Below are 22,808 nucleotides of genomic sequence, written 5' to 3' on the forward strand. Positions count from 1 at the left end.
TGTAGCCATAGGACATGCCCCCTGCCACACCCCCTTAAAGGAGAATTAACCCCCAAAAAAGGTTAATTAAATCCACAAGTGTTTTTTTTTACCACTACTATTCCTTTATATTGGCTTTTAAAATGTACAAATGCAGCAATTTAGAAATTGGAGGAAAGGTTTAGCACTGGGAAACACTTTTTGAAAGATAAAAAGTGCATTTTATATACAACTATATAGATCAGACCAAAATGAGGAGGAAAGAGGGACAGAGGGACATTGCTCCAAATCAGGGACAGTCCCTCGAAATCAGGGACAGTGGGAGGTATGTGTTCATTCTAGCTAGGGAAGGTGAAAGAACGACTGTTCGGTGGTTTCCCTCCCCTCTACCTGACAACAACCGCCATGGCATTGCAGAGCCCAGGAAACCTGGCAGGGGGGTTGTGCAGGGTGGGGAGCATTACCAGAGGTTAATGGAAGCAATGGGAAGCACTTCCAGCTGACAGCCGACAGTCAGCTTGTCAGACTTATGCCCCGTACACACGGTCGGATTTTCCGACGGAAAATGTGTGATAGGACTTTGATGTCGGAAATTCCGACCGTGTGTAGGCTCCATCACACATTTTCCATCGGAATTTCTGGCACACAAAGTTTGAGAGCTTGCTATAAAATTTTCCGACAACAAAATCCGTTGTCGAAAATTCCGATCTTGTGTACACAAATCCGATGCACAAAGTGCCACGCATGCTCAGAATAAATGAAGAGATAAAAGCTATTGGCTACTGCCCCATTTATAGTCCCGACGTACGTGTTTTACGTCACCGCGTTCAGAACGATTGGATTTTCTGACAACTTTGTGTAACCGTGTGTATGCAAGATAAGTTTGAACCAACATCCGTTGGAAAAAATCCATGGATTTTAGTTGTTGGAATGTCCGATCAATTTCCGACCGTGTGTACAGGGCATTACATGCACTGCCTGCTGCTGTAGTAGCCAGGGGTGTAAGTAACCCTTCCTGTGGCAAAGTATGACATATGTCGATGGCAGCAAAAAAGTTACAAGGTGCCTCTGAAAGCATAGGCAATCCTGCTGTTATATATTGCAATGCCAAATCTGGAACATATAAAGCAATGACTAAACTGTGGGTAAAATACATCTGGAGCCATCCTTAGGGGCCCTTTCACATTTATGTATTTACATTTTACCAAATGTCATGCATTTTATGATGAGCGCTGACACTGTCTTCTAATTTTGTATAGGCCCTGATCGTGTTTAATGCACCTAAAAACGTACCTTACCTATTTTTTGCCAACGCAGTAGAGTGCATGTGTGTGATCACATGTATGCATTGTGATTTGTTAAAGGGTCAAGTGTTTGTTTTTTTGCACTGCTATGCATTGGTTTTCCCCTTTAAATGCATTTACAAGACATGCTACCCCCACACTTCTACGTACATTAAATGCATGTTGCGAGTGAGTGAGTGATTTGTATAATGCAACAAATGCAAACTGAATCACCTCAACCTGCACAAATAGTTGCAATACTCAATACAGGGCTCGTGCTTAACCATCTCGCGCCCTAGGCAAGTTTAACCCTCCCCACACCCACCGAGGTATCGTTAGTCTTTTCTGGAGCTATCGGGTGACCGGATCAGAGAGCCGACTCACCGTATTCAGCAGCTAAGTTCAGAGTCCTGCCTCCTCTGCCTCCCCAGCTGTGCCTGCCTCCTCACTGACCTCATGCCCACCTCCCCAGATGTGCCCGCCTTCTCTGCTGACCTCATGCCCGCCCCTCTTCTCCTCCTGGGAAGGCAGCGGGCGGTGGCCGTGCCCCCTAGGCAGCAGTGCACCCTAGGCGGCTGCCTAGTTTGCTTAGCGGGAGTCCACACGTTAACATGCCTTAACATGGGTTGCATTAAGGTATCCAATTTTTTTCATGACTGCTACCACACCCAGCACACCAAAAACTAGACCTAACCTTTTTTTCTGATGCAGCACACCACAAATGGTGGTGCCCTACCATGTCTTTTGGTGAACTGCACGGGTGGAGTACCATTCATAATGAATAGCAGCATAACAGACCTTACGTATACATGTTGCAGTACTATATAATGTGGTTACGTTCACTAAGCCTTAAAGTACTGCAGAATGTGACAGGTCCACAGTTAATCGATGAGACATCATCAGCACTTTGTTACAAATATATTCCTTCATCAGTCAAGTAAGCCAATGTTTCAGAGCCATGCAGGGTTCCTTTTTTGAGTTCACATAGTGACAGTCATTATGGCGCCTTGAGGAAGAGATCCTGAGTTCCCCCGAAAACGTTGGCTTACTTGACTGACATGACGCTGCATAAATAAGAGTGTACAGTATAGGTTTGCAATAGAGTGCTGGCAATGTCTGATCGTTTCACCGTGGTTTGTGTAATAGTCACTATGGCACCCATCTGTTACCAAGGTTGAACACTGGAAGGAGTGCAGTCCTCACTCAGGACTGCTGAGGTTTAAGCTACCGGGCTTGCGAAACAATGCTAATGTATAACAGAACAGCTCAACCAATATGTATTTTATACTATAGAACAACTTGAATTCTAAAAATTAGTTTACAGTCTTATTGCATAATAGCAAGGCTTTGCTGAATTGGTCCAACATCTGTTCAAAGCTCTGGTCATGTCTTATGTTTATTTCCACTCCTTTTCCTGAACAAACGAAAAATTCTTAGAAGTTTATTTGTTTTGCAGGGAGAGCCAGGGACTGCAGGAATCCCGGGAAGGAAGGTAAAAAGATGACAGAGTTTGGTCCGCTCTGCTGCTATAAAGGAATGTAATATGTAACAACAATCTGAAGGATAAACAGTGTGATAATGTCTGCTGATACATGTGAATTATCTCTGGCACACACACAGTAATAATGATTCTTTATGAAGTGTATTTTGTTATCTTACATGCATTCACATTATGCTTTAACAAAACACAGAAATCTGTGGGGTTTATTTACTAAAGGCAAATAGGCTGTTTAATGTTTAAGGAAAGTTGCACTTTACAAGGGAATCTTCCCCAAAGCTTAGTGAAAGAAGTGTAATTTCACTTTGCAAAAAACACCCAATAATGTCCAAGGAGAATTTAAAAAAAAAACAAAAAAAAAAAAACAGCATTTTGGCTTGCACATGATTGGATTTTGGAAGCCAGCAGAGCTTCCCCTCATGTAATGGGGACAATTCTCTTGGCTTCCAAGCTCAGTCCTAGTTCCAGTCGTAGCTGAGACACAAAATTAAATGTTTGCTTTAATTTCTCCCTCACCAGCAGCACACTTTTCCTTGGATCCCTTGCAACTCTGTTTGACCATTAGGAGTGAAGGAAATACCTGGCAGAACATGTGATTCATTCCATGTCACAGCTCTGGTACTAGGTGATTGATGCAGAGCTGTCATATAGGAGCAAAGAGTCCTGTGAAAGCTCCAACTGAAGTGATTGGATTGCATAGGGATGTCTTTTTTTTGTTCCTGGGGGTTGAATTGTGGTCATATCATTGGGCACTACAGGGTTGCAGAATTATCCTGTATTGTGAGCAGGGGTACGTTTGTGTACCTTCTTTCTTTTAGCTGTGATTGGTATTGTACTGCTCAGTATTACAGTGAAGTGCATTTAGGACAGATTTAGGACCCTTCAATGCAGGAGGAAATGTTTTTGAGCCACTTGTGAATCAGTGGGTGTATTTCCACACTTATGTAAAACAGTTAACTACAGGCAGTGCCAGATTAAAAGGAATGTATTACATTACACTGTATGTGGTATCAGATGGCCTAAAGCCATTGAACATCAACTAACTCAGATGACATATCTCTTTCTAGGAAAAGAAAGACAATATGAATGTGTGTCTATTATATTTTTGTCCAAGTAGTAGATATTGTGGTGTTCTTTACCCTTACAAAAGGAAAACAGAAATAATTATTCACATGCTTCCATATGTCCCCTTCTCCCCTCCCTGATAACCTTTGTCTACCCAAGTGCTTGGCTGAAACTCAGTCTTCTCCCAGTTCTCACCATGCCCATGCCATAGCCTTCTAGCATGTGGAACTTCCATCTACTGTGTATATCAAGGATATGCAATTAGCGGACCTCCAGCTGTTGCAGAACTACAAGTCCCATGAGGCATAGCAAGACTCTGACAGCCACAAGCATGACACCCACAGGCAGAGGCATGATGGGACTTGTAGTTTTGCAATAGCTGGAGGTCCGCTAATTGTATATCCCTGGTGTATATGAATGCCCCAACAATAGAAGTAAATACACCACCCATTATCAGGCATGATTGCAAACAATGGGGCATGAGAGGTATAAGAGGGAATAAATTTAATATGATTTTGAAGGCAGACGTTTCTGAAGATTCCTAGATTCATTACTGTAGGCTAAAATTAACTACTCCAGGATAATCCAATGGTTCCCTAAAGCAAGACTGTCATGAAAGAAATGTGGAGGCCCCAATGCTAACCTCTCCTTCTGATTACCCAGCTGTCATGCTGACTTTCGTGCTTCAATATTTTAAGTCACTGACCCAGAACAGGTGTGCAAATATAGACTGTATATGTGTAAGGATTGTGTCTCTGTATAACAATGAGAAAACTAGAATTTCCTGAAAGAAGGTCAGTGAAAGCAGCACTCATATTGTCCACATAAATGAAAAGCAATAAACTAGCAAACAATCAATACATTCAATTTTTTAATGCTAATTTACCAAAAGGACAAAAAAGTGTGTGTGTGTGTATGTTTGTGCATGTGTGTGTCAGATGCAACATACAATAAAATATCACATAGAAATACAAGTATACAGTATAGCGGAATTACCCCTGATAACACGTCATGGAGAAGAAGATCGTGAGGTCCCAAACACAGCGACACTTCGGGATACAAGACCCAGTTTTCAGCAGAGACTTATGTGTAGGTGTCTGCTGTAGAAGGGGTCTTGTACCCTGAAACATCCCTATTTTTGAGATCTCATCTTATCCCTTCCCCTATGCTATTATCTGAGATAATACTGCTTTACTTTATACTTTTATTCCTATGTGACACTTTGCTTTATGATGCATCTGATGCATATAATTATTTGGTATATGTACAGCATTGTTTATGTATGTTTTGGCTGTTTTGATTTTATATATATATATATATATATATATATATATATATGCACACACAAAAAATGTTGTCCTTTGGGTACATTAGTATTAAAAAAATGAATGTACTAATGGTGTGCTAATCTGTTGCTTTCATTTATCTGTATTTTGGAGTAATAGGGAGAACCCCTCTGTTGGTTATTTTGCACCCAATTCTTTTCATTTTTTCCCTCATATTACTTTTATATATAGTTGTGCAAATATTGTATTCATTTATTGTATCATAAATCATTCTCATGACAGATTTATTTTTACTGTTACTGAAAGTTTACATACTTGGCAGTTACTGAAGCAATGCATAAAAGGACTTAGAATACATCTAGCAAAACAGAGGCAGCTTGTCCAACAATATATCTTTTAGAGGATCCAGAGGGATCTTGGCAAATTATCTGAATCAGTAAGGAACTGTGTACACAAGCCTTTGTTTGCAGCAGGACTGCTTTTACCACCATACAAAAGTAGTTTGAAGTATTTTAAAGCAGTTTAATGCAGCTAAACCAGAGGTCAAATGCAGGTTAACTTCAGATCGACTGCCCTTTGCAGAAATTCAGTTGGAACTCAGTAATGCCCCAAACTGTTCTCAATTACAAGCTTAAAGTGTTACTAAAGTTTTTTTTATCTTTTTAATTAAAATTACAAACATGTTATACTCACCTGCTCTGTGTAATGGTATTACACAGAGCGACTCTGATCCTCCTCTTCTTGGGTCCCCTAGTGGCGATCCTGGCTCCTCCTCTTCTTTGTGTGTCTCCATAGCAAGTGGCTTGCTATGGAGGCACAAAGTTGGGTTGATTTACTAAAACTGGAGCATGCTAAATCTGGTGCAGCTCTGCATAGAAACCAATCAGCTTCCAGGTTTTATTCGCAAAGCTTAATTGAACAAACTGAAGTCAGAAGCTGATTGGCTAACTTGCACAGCTGCACCAGATTTTGCACTCTTCAGTTTTAGTAAATCAACCCCTGTGTCTACATGCTCATGAGCTGTGTGTCTATGGAGCCGTGCTCCATAGACTTACAAAGCGGACCACCCGCCTCCACTTCCTCCTCACTGCATTTGATTGACAACAGCACCCGAGCTGCTGCTTGGGTGCTGTGTGTAGAGGAAGAGAGGGGGAAATAGGAAAATAGATGCAGCCATGCACAGCACTGGATCTATTCTCCCTCTCTCTTTCCCTTCACACAGGGAAAGGGGGGTGGGGTGGGGGCAGAGGAATAGAAAACATTTTTTACCTTAATGCAAGGAAGGCATTGAGGTAAAAATGTTTTTAGCCTTAGTATCACTTTAATACATGTGAAAGCATGACACATTTTCTCTCAACCACACAAGCCATGAAGATATTTTCATGGCTTGTGTATGTATGTGTTCTCTAATAAAATTGACATGTGGTGTTCGCATGTGCTCTTTCAGTTGTGCGGTAGAAACTGACAGTTGAGCCGCAGTCTTAACCCCCCCCCCAGTGCCTATCTGAACTGTTCCAATATAGCCAGATGGAGCTGCACAGATGCCATGGCCAATGCATTTTTAACTCGGTGTGCAGAGTTAGACAACCACCTGTCAAACTCAGATCAACTGCACCTTTGAAGGAACTCAGAACTCAGTAATACCCCAAACTGTTCTCAATTACAAGCTTAATTGAATGTAATTGGCCTGGTAGTGAGTATTGCAGCATTATAGAGTTAAATCAGAAAGTAAAGAAACATTATAATATTAGCTTGTGCCTGATAAAGAAAAAAAAAAAAAACAGGGATAGTGGGCAGGAGGTTTACTAACCGCTCCTATCTACTCACAGCTCAGACATTCAGAGCTTACACTAAGTGATTATGTCCTCCCATCGGGCAGCATGTTATAACCTACAGTTAGGATATGTAGCACTATACCCCACATAAAGTATAAATAAAGGCAAAACTTTTTTTTTAGTTTTGGATAGAATGGAGAGGGATTAGAACACATGCCAGATTTTATTGCAGTTGGTGCCCTCATTAGGGAGATTCGTCCTCTCTATTTGTCCTGTTCACTGTTATCATTGAAAGTAAAAGAAAGTCCTAAATTTTGGGTTTTCTCCAGAAAAGTAATAGAGGGAAAATCTTCCAGTGGCGACACTTGTTCTGGTGATTTGGTGAGCCGTAAAGTATTTTCTTAACCACTTCAGCCCTGGAAGAATTTACCCCCTTAATAACCAAGCCATTTTTTGCGATACGGCACTGCGCTACTTTAACTGACAATTGCGCAGGCGTGCGACGCTGTACCGAAATTGATGTACTTTTTTTCCCACAAATAGAGCTTTCTTTTGGTGGTATTTGATTACCTCTATGGTTTTTATTTTTTGCGCTATAAACAAAAAAAGACCGACAATTTTGAAAAAAAAAAATCAATATATTTTACTTTTTGCTATAATAAATATCAGTTTAGGCCAATATGTATTCTTCTATATATTTTTTGTAAAAAAGCATATATTGATTGGTTTGCACAAAAGTTATATCGTCTACAAAATATGGAATAGATTTATGGCGTTGTTATTATTTTTTTATTTTTCTGCTAGTAATGGCAGTGATCAGCGATTTTTAGCGGGACTGCGACATTGCGGCAGACAGATCGGACACTTTTTACACTTTTTTGGGACCAGTATAATATGCACTGATCACTGATCACTGTATAAATGACACTGGCAGGGAAGGGGTTAACACTAGGGGGCAATCAAGGGGTTAAGTGTGTCCTAGGGAGGTGTTTCTTACTGTGGGGGGAGTGGGCTGACTGGGAGTACAGAGAGATCGCTGTTCCTGATCACTAGGAACAGATGATCTCTCTGTATTCCCCTGTCAGAACGGGGGTCTGCTTTGTTTACATAGGCAGATCCCCGTTCTACCTATCTGAGGAGCGACCGCTTGTGGCCGGCAGACATTGCGGACGTCAGACCCGCGCATCGGCTCCCCTGCCATGCAGCGGACACGCACCACCGCAGTGTCACGTGCACGAAACAACATATGGGTATGTCGTTTCGTGCAATTGGGCTGCCCTGCTGCAGTATATATACGGTGGGCGGTCCTTAAGTGGTTAATTTGCAGGGATTTTCTCTCACTTCCTATTTTGGCTATGGAACAGGAAGTGGAGGTAACGCTCTGAAATAGGACATAGATAGCAGAAAAAAAAAATCTGACAGGGGTATAACCCTTTCTTACTCTATCCAAAATGAAAAAAAAAATAAAAGTTTTGCTTATAGTTCTACTTTAGGGAATCCCCTATTCGGATAAATCAAGGCAGTATATATGGTTTTTTCTCTATTAAGAACATGCTGTGCGATTGCCCTGGTGGAGAGAGAGAACGAAGGAATTATTATTTGTCTCTAATGAATTCTCTCATCATAATTACTGAATTTCTAAAGCCTAATTACTAGGAATTTAATATAGTATACCAGTTAAGCATACATTGTATTTATTTATTTAGGGCCTGATAGCATATATCATGGTAGCAAGAAGAGCTCTTCTAATTAGTACTGTTGGACATGAGACTTCTTTATATAATCCAAACATGAGATCCTGCAAGCACAGACTTAAGCCCATATTTTCCTCTGTATAATATCTGCAAATCTAATCTTTAACAGTCCGCACTTTACACTGATTTGGGTAATGGTCTCTGGATGAGATTGATGGCTAAGCATTTTGCCTAAATGCTAAGAAAACTATTGCTGCTAATTATACTGCCAGTGGGAAGGGGTTGCTGCCTATCATGCTGTTTTAAACACTAATGTGATCTGTTATGGCACATTAGACAGCCAGTTGACTCCCTGCCTGCACTGGGGAGATCGTACATAATTTAATCTTTGCTAGATGATTGTATATTGAGCATTGTATGTGTTATCATATATAAATTAGTCTAAATATTTAGATAATGGCAGTATAATTCATCTCATAGATATACTAATGCTGGCCATACACTATATAAAAAATTGGCCGAAATGTGGTAATTTTGCCAGTTTGTTCGTTTTTCGGCCAGTTAATGGGCACAAAATCGATAATCGTTGGGAAGTTTTGGAGCCTAAAAAACGAAGGACAAGTTTGGAAATTTTCTGCCGAACAAACAATAAATTGAAAAGTTAATGTGCTTCCCGTCTGAACTGTTTGCACTAGGTAAATCTAAAAAAAAACGAACAAAAAATTGATTCATTTATGTCCACTGAACGATTTATGAGTCATTACATGATGGCACTATCGTTTGCTCTGATGGCCAAATGTTCGTTTTTCGAAAATGGGATTGGCTGATTTTTCGTATAGTGTATGGCCAACATAAGTTCATTGTCTTTGTATAAAGTTGCAATTAAACATACAGATGTTTCTGCTGTCTGCCCTCCACTGCCCAATTCTGCTCCCCCACCCAGCAGGCAGGATGTTTAATTTCAGGGGTATTACTGAAAATAAATTTGATGGGGAAGGGAGGTTGAAAAAATTATCCGGCCCAGGTGCTAGATATGCTAGGTATTTATTACAGTTGTTTATATGGTGCCAACAATTCACATGTAACCCCTGCCCTCAAGGAGCTTACAATCTATTGTTCCTAAAGCAGCCCATACACTGATCGTTTTCTTTTGTTCAACCGGCAATGTATGGCAACTTACCTCACATTCATATGTACACAAACTAGGGCCAATTTAGACAGGAGCCAATTAACCCACCAGCATGTCTTTGGAGTGTGGGAGGAAACCGGAGTACCCGGAGGAAACCCATGCAAGCACAGGGAGAACATGCAAACTCCAGGCAGGTAGTGCCATGGTTGGAACTATATGATAGGGTAGGCTAATTTACAGATTTAGAGTAAAATGTATTGCAGTGTTAAATAGCAGATTAAAGCAGAGATCCACCCAAAAGTGGAATCTCCGCTTATCTGCTTCACCCCCTCCCCTCCGGTGCCACATTTCAGGGGGGAGGGGGGAACGGATACCTGTCAAAAACAGGTACTCGCTCCCACTTCTGTGTAAGGGCGCCGCTGGGACCGGACCTACTTCATTTATGGCCCCTCCTCCTCCCCCCTTCTGGGAGACACACAGGTCCCTGAAGACAGGGCCAGATTCAGAAAGCACAGCGCAACTCGCACATGCGCAGTAGAAAACAGGCTGTGAAAGATGCCGGCGCCTGTACCTGAAGCCGATGGACGGGTCAGCTTTGGGTGTCAACATTGCGGGCTCCCTGGACAAGTGTCCTTATATTAAAAGTCAGCAGTTACAGTATTTGTATTTTTAACAGGTTGGAACTCCTCTTTAAGTAGTCATTTTAGTGGTTAGATCAAGTGATATGGATAGTGATAAGTGTTAGTGGTAGGTGAGAGTTGAGGGAGACATAGGTGATAACAAGGACATTTAGAATAAATAATAAGAAATAGTTTCAATATTTAAAAATAATATATTTGCAAATGTATGTCTTCCTTTACAATATTTATAAGATGTACTTGGTATATGGGTAATATACAGATTTTTTTGTTTTATTAGTTTTTGCTTTATTTGTTGCAACAATAATTAAGTTTTTAGATGTACATGGACAGAAGACTGAATGGACTGTGAAATTCTTTATTCTTCTGAATAATGTGTAACATCATAAATCTACAAGACTCCTGTCTGACAATGTGTACTCTAGATGCACTAAACCAGGGGTCTCCAAAACTCTGCCCCGATGGCCAGATGTGGCTCCTTTGCTAGCCTTTATTCGTTCCTTGGGGCACTATTCCTGAAAATAATATAAGGCAATATTCCTCCCACTCACACAAACTATGGGGCACTATTTCTTCCACAGATATAGATGATGGGGTACTATTACTCCCACTAAAACAAATGATGGAGTTTTACTCGTCCTACTGACCACAAACCCTGAGGCCATGCTAATTCTCACTGATGGATGCTGGGCCCAGAACATTTTCTACCCTCACTGGCCACAATCCAGGCCCTAAAGTCTGAAGTATAGTAAACTAGCCCTTTGTTTGAAAAGTTTGAAGACCTTTGCCCTAAACCATTCTACTTATTAAAACCTAAATGACCTATATGGGTTTGAGATGATACTTCATGCAGAATGTGAATATGAGCACGTTGAATAGGTAGCTCAAATTACATAGACTATGTCTGATTAAAACATATTTGGTGATGGAAAATATATACAGTACCAGTTTATATGGTGGACTCTTGGACATTTATACTTTGCATTTCTTTAGGGCAAACTAAACTTTTTCAGGGGTGAACAGCTCAAACAAGTTGGCCACACATGTAGCATTTTCTTTGTACCTTCTAAGTGTGAGATGACTGCATGAGATCCAAGGTGGTCTTAAGATTTGGATATGGTTGTATGAAAAAGTGCTTGCGTATGTTGGAGTGGTAGATTTGTGTAGAGGGTAGATGTGGCAAAGTGATTAAAACATGAACATGCATTGATAATAATAACATTACTGACCTTGAGTCAAACCACCTGTATAGACTTGTAAACATTAAAAACTCGATAGATTCCCTTTTAAGCTGCTATAATTCCCTTTCATTCAAAAAGCTACACTGCTTTTGACCCCTCCAACCAGTTGTAATTCTCTTTGAAGTAGTTATTCTCAATGGAGATATACAGTAGAGTACAAGAAAGCCTATTTAGTTCCAAAGAGTATTCACTATGCTTTTAGGACAGTTTCTAGTGCTAAATAGAATTTCAGCTCACATCACACATATTTGATTGGCTGTTAGCAGTCACTGACAGTTTAGTGTAACAGTGCTTCTCATGGCATATAGAGCAACAATGCAAGAGAAAGCTAGAGTTGACTTTTTATGAAATTCTATGTGGCAGTAATTGTACTTTGCAATTGAACCATTACTACATTTGTATTTTTTTTTCCTTGCTAAGTACATTTCTTCGCTGTTACTCATATTTCCTGTTGTTAGGGGGAAGTAGGTGAAGCTGGCTTGCCAGGGGCACTTGGGCTTCCTGGACCGGCAGGTGTAAAGGTATTAGTACAAATGTTGCTTGTTGCTGGGTTTATGGTTCAAGTGTGTATGTATTGCAAGAACATTGCATGCAGTTTGATTATAGCTAATGTGCATCTTTTAAATGAAAAATAACCAGGTCATAGCTATGATTAGACAGGAGCTTTTCATATCTGAGGATTTACTGTGATAATTCTTCTGATCATCTTTGCATCAGCAGTGTGGATGTAAATGGGAACTGCTTTGAGCCTATCACATGAGGATATCTTTTGCCAAAAAAAATTATATTTGCTGTGTTTTGCATTCTACAATTTAAAAAGCTATCAGATGTAAAATGCTCCTATTTTCCTGGGCATGTAATTGGAAATTTAATTAAGTTATGTGTGTTTTCTAAGATATGCTGTACTGTATACTCTGGAGTTGATTTACTAAATCCGGAGTGTGCAAAATCTGGTGTGCCTGTGCATTGTAACCAGTCAGCTGCTAACTTCAGCTTAAGATTTGACAAAAAAAATTGCAAGCTGATTTTTTGCAAAACTGCACCAGATTTGATTTTGCACTCCCCAGTTTTAGTAAATCAACCCTTTTGTGTTTTAGTACTAAACTTATTGGTGTGCAGGGCTGGGACAAGGGGTGGGCAGGAGGGATGGCTGCCCTGGGCGCAATGGTTTATTGCAGGGTTGTGGGCGCCCTGACCCCAGCCCTAAGGGAAGTGGGGGCACAGTTTGGCATCTTTGCCTTGGGCACTGGATGGCCTTGTCCCGGCACTGTTGGTGTGTTGTTTCTGTCTGATTGCTTTGTTGGTCTTTACTGTTTTTTGATCAGCCATTGTTCCCCTCATATTACCTATAGCTGTTATTCCACAATTACGACCCATAATTCATGGTCACAAGACATTAAACTGGTAATCTAATTTTTCTCTGAACGAACACAAAATTGAATAAGGTACTACTTTGCACCTAGTGTCTGTTGGCTGAACATAATCACAATCTAAAAAGATGTGTTGGGAGCCCTTTCTAAATATCCTGCATCAGGGAAAAGGCTTGAAAATGCAATTTATAGCATGCACTTTTTCTGCAGCCTCTGCTTTTTGTCATATGGCAGCCCATCTTTACTTGCAGAAGCTTTCTGCTAAATTAAGTTACTGTAAAATAATATGCTAGGATAGAAATATTGGAGCTGCCATTTCTGCCTTATTTTTCAAGGAGCAGGCTCCAGGGCTGTTATTCTTGTCTGTGCTCCACTATTGAGTAAGTCGCTGACGTGGAACTAGCATGTGTTAGGACAAATTTACATCCATATTATTACAAAAGGTCAGTAATGACAGCATCTATTTTTCTAACCTGACAGGTTCTCATGGAATGGTCAGTGTATTTCTAGTGAGCGCATTATGAGCGTTCATAGCAGTTTCTACATAAAATAGACTTGCGCTTTGCCCATGCACGTCCAAGCAATCAGTTTACTTTAATGCCAGCTGCCGCTATAGCTGCTTTATACTTCTCATTTCACACCCTCATCAATCCATTTGCTCCTGTGAGCAAAGAAAAGAAGCCTTAAAGCCCGTGTAAGCTCCAGGTCCCAGGTTGGAGGTTACACAGGGATGACAATTCTCTATTGACCCCCATGTGTCAATGCTGGTTGTCTGAGTGACCCAGTCGCCAAACACCATCACCAGTACATGGGAAGATGGGGTGTGAGTCACATGCTCCCCCATACATAGAAGTACCGGCTATGTTCATTCGCTTCCTGAGTCAACTGTGTTGTGGTGGAGCAAATGGGAACGTGAGTGTAAGCAGCTGCAGGGGCTGACATTAAGAAGAATCTGTTGTTTTGCCCTGCATGGCCTTAACATGTTTGATCTTCTTCCATATTTATTTTATTGTATTTAATGTAAAGATTTGTAGATTAGTAACCAGATAAAGGGTAAATTAGTTATCAAAAAGACAGTTCTTAACAGCTGTTTGGTTATTAACCACATAATCAGAGCATTATTTTTGAAGGGTCAGTTGACTTGTAAATGTTAATTTACTAAAGGAAAATAGGCTGTTCACGTTTTTAAGGGAATTTTCACATAGCAAAAAAATTGCAAAAAATACCCAATCACATGCAAGGAAAATATTTAAAAAAAGTATTCTTTCTTACACGTGATTGGATGGAGGAAGTCTACAGAACTTCATCCCATTTACTAAGCTGAGAGAAAATTCCCTTGAATAGTGAACAGTCTATTTGCTTTAGACTTGCATGGTAAAGAGGGTCAGTAAACTACAGCCTTTGAGGTTTGAGTTAGACAGGCCATAGATGATGCAAATTTCTTTCCTGCAACCTCTGCAATGATTCCCCTATAAACACAGACAGTGCTGACAGGGGAATCCCTCCTGCCAAGCAATTGTCTCCTGCCGGCTGGGAGGGGCGGTGGGTGGCCATTGGAAGCCGCCCCCGCTTCCAACATGAATCAGGCAGGCTGGTTGTACCCAAGTACCCGAGTTGATCAATCAATCAACTTGGTACATTCAGCTTGCCTACACACAGTTCGAATCCCGGCCATTTCAGCATGAACTGGCCGAGATTCAAACTGTCTATGACTGGCCTTACTTAGGGCAAATAGGCTGTTCACCTTGCAAGTGAATTTTCCCTTAGTTTAGTAAATGAGGTGAATCTCTGCTAACTTCCATCACCCAATCATGTGCCAGCAAAAAATGCATTTTTTTTCTTTGCAATTAATTGTTTGCAAAGTAAATTTTCACCACATACAGTAAGCTTAGGGAAAATTCCCTTGCAACATGAACAGACTATTTGTCTTCGGTAAATGAACCCCTTTGTGTAGTAATGCAAAGCAGGAAGCTGAGCATCGGCCCATCCTTTACAACTGCGACAGTGCCGCCGTGTAACCTAATAGTACACCTCTGTAGAAGTATTGAATAGTATAGTAAAGCGAAGCAACTTCTGGCTGCTTGAGGGTGCTTCATTGTGTACACAAGTATATTTCATAGTAATTCTTTAATGCAAATTGAGAAATTGAGATTCGATTTTCAAAGAGCTATATAGAAATATATTGCAGGAATGTAGATCTTTTTATGCCATAGTGCATTATTGTGTTCTTTGGATACCACTTATAACACAAATAAGAGGCCTATATATAGGACATACTTCAACGTCAATCTAATTCCCATCTAATTCATAAATTATTCATAATTAGCAGGTTGAAGTAAGATGCTCTGGGCATGCTTAGAACATCATTGATCTCATTATCCTTTAGTTACCATTAGACCTTCTGTGGCTTGTTACCTTTACAATATGGCTGCTCACCATCACTAATGCATAACATAGAAACTTGTAACAAGCAATTATAATTTAAATACTCTAAAATGTGCAAATATATATTCAGAAAATGATTTACAGAATCTGGATGAAAGGAAAATAGGGGCTGTTGTCCATAACCACCATGTACACTCCATGTACACTCCAGCTGCCATTTTTTAAATGATATTAGAATTTAATTCTTGGAGCCTGATGTTGCTACAGGCAACAGACCCACTTTCCCTTTCATCTCATTTTTTTTTTTCACATTAGCACATTTGCTGAATTGCTTAAAAGGATATGAAGGTTACGTTGATCTAAATAAAATTTTGAAGAAGTGCTTTATAATGATAAATGCATGACTTTGTTTCCAAACTTAGGTTTTAAAAGGCTTTCTGGCGCTAACCCAACACATTGCTGGCACGACATACACCTGCATTCCCACATGCATGTTTTACTTTCACTGTTTGTATACTAAGCACTCATTGCAAACATTGTTCGAATACGTTGAATCGCATGCCGCCAAGTGCTTTATTTTATGTGGAGTCTTTTCTATTGCTCAGGAAATAATGCTGAATTCTAGACCTCTGCTCAGCCTTTCATGATCTTATTGCTCTGACTGTATGAGTTGTCCTTCATGTCTGCTGCTTTGTGTTTTTCTCTCCTCTCTTTCTTCTCTGTAACATAACAGGGCGATCAGGGCGAGGTGGGACAGAAGGTAGGTCTTCTTCTGATCTTGTTATTTTGTATGAAGTTGTATATGCCTGTATCCATCTTTTGGGAAACAAGAAAACTCTCAGAAATGTAACAAAACCAGTTAAGGGTTATTTACCGATGTGAACCTTAGAGATAACATTGGCAAATAACCCGTATTGTCTGCATCCTGTAAACTGAAGGCGAAGTGGGAAAGAAAGAATCTGTTATGACAGCTGGGATTTAATAGAGGTCTTTGAAAAAAAAAAAAAAAGATCAGTTTTCATCATGGGCTTTAACTTGTGGTTGTTAGCTTAAACACAATAGTGCTCAGACTTACCTGCAATAACATCTTTGTGCTTCTGGTCATCTGTTTCAAATTCAACTCACTTTATGCTTGGTTAACATTGCTGCTTCTAATTTGGCAATAAAAAACATTACAATTCGTATTACGTTAAAGAAGAACCTAATGAGAAGCAGGATATTGTTTTTAAAACCAGTAGCCAACATCCTCAGAAATTATATGTGTCCATCCTTTCCACCATTTCATACTGACTGAACATACAGCTTACATGGGCCCAGCTAGGAGCCGCCAGTCACAGACAAAAAGCTGATGTATTTTTCTAGCCCACACTTGTTGGTGCAAGTTTCAGGGAAGGTAAATGTGTGTTAGGTTTATGTTATACTTTTATTTTAATACCAATAGTGCTTAGAGAATTTCTACTTTATATGTTTCTCAACTGTATTTTGTAAGGCCTTGTTCACATGGGCATATTTAAGGGTATGCCTGTGCATAGGCCGTGTTTGCCCACACGGGGGGGGGTCACGGTGTTCTGTGCATCCCGGTTCAAACAGTCCCATTCATGTCAATTGGGATGCCCCTGCTTTGGATGTGGGTGCGAGTCCGTGAATGCAGACAGTGTGCATTCGGGGACCTGCAATGCAGTCAAATTGGGAGCAGCGGCTGTGACATGAATCAGACTACTTGTGCATCCCCATGTGGGCAAACACGACCCTCGCACGGTATAGGGGGTCTAATTAACCTTGACTTAAGGACCAAGCCTATTTCTGACATTTGTTGTTTACAAGTTAAAATCAGTATTACTTAGAACCCCCAAACAATTTATATATTTTTTTTTTAGCAGAGACCCTAGAGAATAAAATGGAGTTGGTTGCAATACTTTATGTCCCACCGTATTCGTGCAGCGGTCTTACAAACGCATTCTTTGGGGGGAAAAAATGCACTTTTTGCATTAAAAAATAGGAAAACAGTAAAGTTAGTCCAATTTTTTTGTATAACATGAAAGATGATGTTACGCTGAGTACATTGATACCTAACATGTCATGCTTTAAAACTGTGCACGCGTGTGGAATGGCAACAATCTAAGGTACTTAAAAATCTCTATAGACGATGCTTTTACAGGTTATCTGTTTAGAGCTACAGAGGAGATCTAGTGCTAGAATTATTGCTCGCACTGTAACGATCGTGGCGATACCTCACATGTGTGGTTTGAACACCGTTTACATATGTGGGAGCCACTTGCGTATGCGTTCGCTTCTGCGCGCTAACTCAGAGGGACAGGGCTCTTTACTTTTTTTTTTTCTTATTTATTTTACTTTTTTTTTTACACTGTCCCTTTAAAAAATAAAATTTTGATCACTTTTATTCCTATTACAAGGAACGTAAACATCCCTTGTAAAAGAAATAAGCAGGACCAGGCCTCTTTAATGCGAGATCTGGGATCAAAAAGACCTCAGATCTCACATTTACACTTAAAAGCAAACAAAAAATGGGCCCTTTAAGGCTGGAGGGCGGAAGTGGCATTTGACGTCGCTCTGGTCCTCCAAAGGCATAGAGTCAAGTGGGGGTCATCTTGCCCTCACTTGAATTCCTGCTCATTGCTCCAGGGGATCGGATCGGATGTGTAACATAAAAGGGGGACAGAGAGGGGGCGCCAATAAGTGCAGTATTAAAAAAAAGTGTTTAATTAGGCAGCTAAATGTGCACTCACATCAATCCACAAAAAGGAACACCAGTAATGTAAGAGCAGCAGTGTCTATGTATGGATCATCCTCTCCATAGTCCAGGATGTCAGCAGCAGTGGCAGAACCCCATGGATGGGAGAACCTGGGTGCCGCTTATTAACTGTAGTGGAAGGACATCCAGAACCACTGTGGAGTGTGGGAGAGGAAGTGACATCATGCCTGGGACGATCCATTGCCCAGGTAACGCGTTTCGGAGCACCAATCAGATCCAATGTCAAACCTGATAGGAGCTGTTTGGCGCTTTGAAAAGCGTTACCTAGGCAACGGATAGTCCCAGGCGTGGCGTCACTTCCTCTCCCACACTCCACAGTGGTTCCAGATGTCCTTTCACTACAGCTAACATACATAGACACTGCTGCTTTTACATTACAGGCGTTTCTTCTTGTGGATTTATGTAAGTGCACATTTAGCTGCCTAATTAAACACTGCACTTAGTGGCGCCCCCCTCTATACCTTGTTGTCATTTCAGGGAATTGTTACTGTCTCTTGGTGGAGCTGCCCTTTGTGCCTAAACTTTTATCATGGACTTTATGCATTATCATGGACTTTTTACATTTCTATAGCACCTTGCTACAGGATGGTATAGGGTTACAGTTTTGTGGATATGTGATTGCGATCTGTGATACCGTGTCATATTGTACAACATAGTATGGGAGTTGATTTATTAAAGTCAAATAGACTTGCACTTTGCATCAGAATTTGCCCCAGTGCTTAGTGAATGATGTGACTGAGGTGACTACCATCATCCTATCATGTGCTAGCAAAAATGCCCTATTTTATTTTCCATTTGCTGTGCCCTTCACCACCGGCCAAATCCTTCCCTGAATCCTGTATTGATCTAGCGCTGTGCCCATCTGCTCTTCTCTCCTCTCTCCCTACTCTCACAAGCTTGGCTGAGAGAAGTGGGAGCCATTAGCTCCTACTGCTGTCAGTCATCTCTTGTGAGCAGTGAGTGGGGGGCAGGGATGAGACACACAGCGAGGCTTGGGATCGAGTCCGCACATCTGCCCCCATGGCAAGGACTGGCTATGGGGGTAGACACAGAGGAGGAGGCAAGATCGCCAGCACGCAACCCCAGAAGAGGAATTTTGAGGCTGCTCTGTGCAATACCATTGCACAGAGCAGGTAAGTATAACATGTTTGTTTTTTTAAGAAAAATAATGTGCCTTCACAAACATTTTAAAGTACCTGTGGTAATCTTGATCCCAGACCCAGGCTGTACGCAGAGATTTGGCTTCTGCCCAAGTTGAGATTAGGCCCCTTTCCCAACATTTAACTTAAATTTAAATTAAAGCAAGAACCTCCACTTCCCAATACAATGGCCATTTTTGGGCATTGTTGTTGTTACTTTAGAAATATTTTAGGCCAGGCTCATTTCAACATACCTATGGCCTTGCAATGAATAATATAATTACATAGTAGGTGAGGTTGAAAAAAGACCATCAAGTCCAACCTATGTGTGATTATGTGTCAGTATTACATTATATATCCCTGTATGTTGTGGTCATTCAGGTGATTATCTAATAGTTTCTTGAAGCTATCGATGCTCCCTGCTGAGACCACCGCCTGTGGAAGGGAATTCCATATCCTTGCCGCTCTTACAGTAAAGAACCCTCTACGTAGTTTAAGGTTAAGCCTCTTTTCTTCTAATTTTAATGAGTGGCCATGAGTCTTGTTAAACTCTCTTCTGCGAAAAAGTTTTATTTCTATTGTAGGGTCACCAGTACAGTATTTGTAAATTGAAATCATATCCCCTCTCAAGCGTCTCTTCTCCAGAGAGAATAAGTTCAGTGCTCGCAACCTTTCCTCATAACTAACATCCTCCAGACCCTTTATTAGCTTTGTTGCCCTTTAATGTTTATTCTAGACTAACTATGATGAAGAAAGGGGTCTTAAGATGCTTATTAAAATGTTTTTTCTTTACTGTATATAGGTAACCAAAATGTTAACTGTAAACTGATAAATACCTGCTCAGGGACATTAGTAATAGCCTCACAGCAAGTATAAATGATATGCTATTATCTGCCATTTAAACTTTTAAATTCTATTAACACCACATTAGACAGTATCTTAAAGGTGTGATAATTAGAACTGCTTGTACTAGCATGGAAATGATATCTTTGAACATTTCAAAATAGCTTAATCAAAGTTATAAGTAGAGTAAGTATGTTTTTTTGACTTTTACAATCCATATATAACTATTGCTGTTTTTGAAGTTTTCTTTGTATTTTATCATTAATTACCACGAGGTTTTGCTATATACCTTGAACAGAAGATGACATCATTATTTAAAAATCATGAAGATTAGACACCAGTGCAGTATCTGGAATTTGACGAGGAAGGATTTATTCAGGATTTAGAAGATGAAGATTATAATAGATATCTCTGTAAGAAGAGGCCGACTTTAAAAATACTTTAATCTAGTTGGTTCACTTTGACAGCACAATGATACACAAATGTAGTTCTTCTCCTTGGCCTCAATCCAAACATCACAAAAAATGACAAGTTAATGCTTTACATGTCACAGTCCTAGAAGGTAAAAATTGAATTGTCAGTAAATCAATTATGTTTCTTCAGATGAGCAATGAGCTGCACTGTGCAGACTCCCTTTACTGCACTGCACTTCTTCAGTAGCTCAGTGGGCTTTGTGAACAAATGACAGGTCCAGTTCATCACTACAGATAAATGGAGCTGTTCAGACACAACGCAAGTGAGAGCAGCTATGGACAAAGGATTTCACAGGGAAATACTCTTGTGCATTCGTTAACCACCAATGTATATGCCTTCTTACCCATGCTGTGCATGAATAAGGGCTGTATGTATTTATTGAGGTTAATTGAACCTATGATCTATGCAAAAAATAGCTTAGATGATCAGAAAGCACTAGACCCACAAGACATTGTTCCCTGCTTAAGTAATCCTTCACTGTGGACTATAATTTTGCAAATGAAAATGACCATGTGTCTCAATTGACCATGTGTTTTATCATGGCACTATGAAAGATACAGTATTGTAATGCATGACAGGTAAGGAGGTAAAGGTCAGGAGTGAGGAGTATGTACACACCATGGCAACACACATACAATTATGATGAATGTATAGCACTACCCCTGCAGGAGCCACTGATAATTGTCCCTATTTCCTCCACTCACAACATGCACAGCCAGGCATTTTTGGCATTCTTCCACTGAATGTTCTGGGGAATTATTTTTATCTGCAATGGGGAGTCTTTCATCTGACTATGATTGTTGATACAGGATACAGGAACCCTGAGCTATCCCTCACAGGCCGGAACACTCTCCCTAACTTCTCCTAACTCTCCATCACAAGTGGGGGTCTCTGTACCTGTCTAAACTCACACGTGAACTGAACTAAAATGTGGCTGGGCTTTCTTATATCAAGTATCCACCCAAAAATGGACGACCAAATCTCTCGAGATTTGCTGGTCCTATCGGGACACCAGACTTCTCCAAAATGGTGCCGGAGACAATATAGAGGCCAAACAGCTCTGAACATATGTAAACATAAACATATCAAATAGGCATTGAAAATGAGAATATACACTTGCTAACCCATTACCTCTTGCAGCCAACTAGGCTGCCCTGCACCACACCCTGCCTTTGGCCAATTATGGCTCTCGCTGAGGAGCGTGCTGTTATTGGCTAAAGCATGCAGGTCAGGTGTATGCCAATCATCATACAGCAATGCACTGCGGTCTTACAATGCATTATGGTGCACTCAAATTTGCTGCGAACGCCCCATAAAATTCGCTGTTCGGCAAACGGGTGAACACCCGATGAAAAGTGGTATTGCACAACCTTAGGCTGCATTGTACTGTCTCTTGGCTGAACATATACAACTGACTGACTCTGACTGTATTGCAAAGTTCCTGGCTACACTAGGCACAGTTAAGAAATATGGCACACTCCTTGCTGTCTTGCACAACCACTGCCTGCACTGCACTGAGTTACAAGGTAAAACATCCAACAGTCACTTCTCTACTTAGCAGGATCAAGTACTCATTCAGTCCCAAAATACTGGAGGTTTCTCACACCTGCTTCTTCGTTCTATCCAGACTCTGATCCTTGCTGATCTTCTGCCCCTGCCAGGAAAGCCTAGCTAGGACCTCGATGTCTCCAAAAGGCATCCTAAGGCTTCTCCTTTTTGTCTCTTTCTCTCTCTGCCCCTAGCACAGAGGTCTCCTCCAGAAGGCTGGATCCTGGGACTCTGCATCTTGTACATTTATTGGCTCTCCCTCCATCTACTGGGCAATGCCTCCCCAGAGATTGGCCGGAGACCCATAAATATTTAGGCTGACTGTCATGCTCTCCCTCTCCCTAGAAGTATCCAGAAGACAAGAGGAAGTAGCAGAACAGCAGTCTGTGAGACCCAGAGCAGCTCACAGCAATCAAACCCTGCTTCACTGATTAAAGTGGAGCTAACTAAATTTGCCTAGCAGCCTTCTCTAAACTAGAAGGGGGTGCTCCATATGTTCAATAGAGACTGCAACAAAGAAAGTATATCTGAGTTGATAGTTAACCAAGAGGGGGCACTCTTTACGTCTAGAGGAAAAAAGATTTCATCTCCAAATACGTAAAGGTTTCTTCACAGTAAGAGCTGTGAAAATGTGGAATAGGCTCCCTCCAGAGGTGGTTCTGCAAAGCTCAGTCGATATTTTAAAAAA

General features: G+C 40.7%; 1 protein-coding gene across 1 annotated transcript in view; it reads left to right on the forward strand.

Annotated features, from left to right (window-relative positions):
• COL13A1 (collagen type XIII alpha 1 chain) overlaps positions 1-22,808 on the forward strand; it is a 250,216-nt gene that overhangs the window by 126,043 nt on the left and 101,365 nt on the right. The window contains exons 15-16 of the mRNA XM_073596695.1: positions 2,719-2,754; positions 16,077-16,103. Coding sequence (XP_073452796.1) covers positions 2,719-2,754; positions 16,077-16,103 — 63 coding nt within the window. The remainder of the gene's footprint in view (positions 1-2,718; positions 2,755-16,076; positions 16,104-22,808) is intronic.

Source organism: Aquarana catesbeiana, linkage group LG08, assembly GCF_042186555.1.
Source record: "Aquarana catesbeiana isolate 2022-GZ linkage group LG08, ASM4218655v1, whole genome shotgun sequence".
In the NCBI taxonomy this organism is placed as follows: Eukaryota; Metazoa; Chordata; class Amphibia; order Anura; family Ranidae; genus Aquarana; species Aquarana catesbeiana.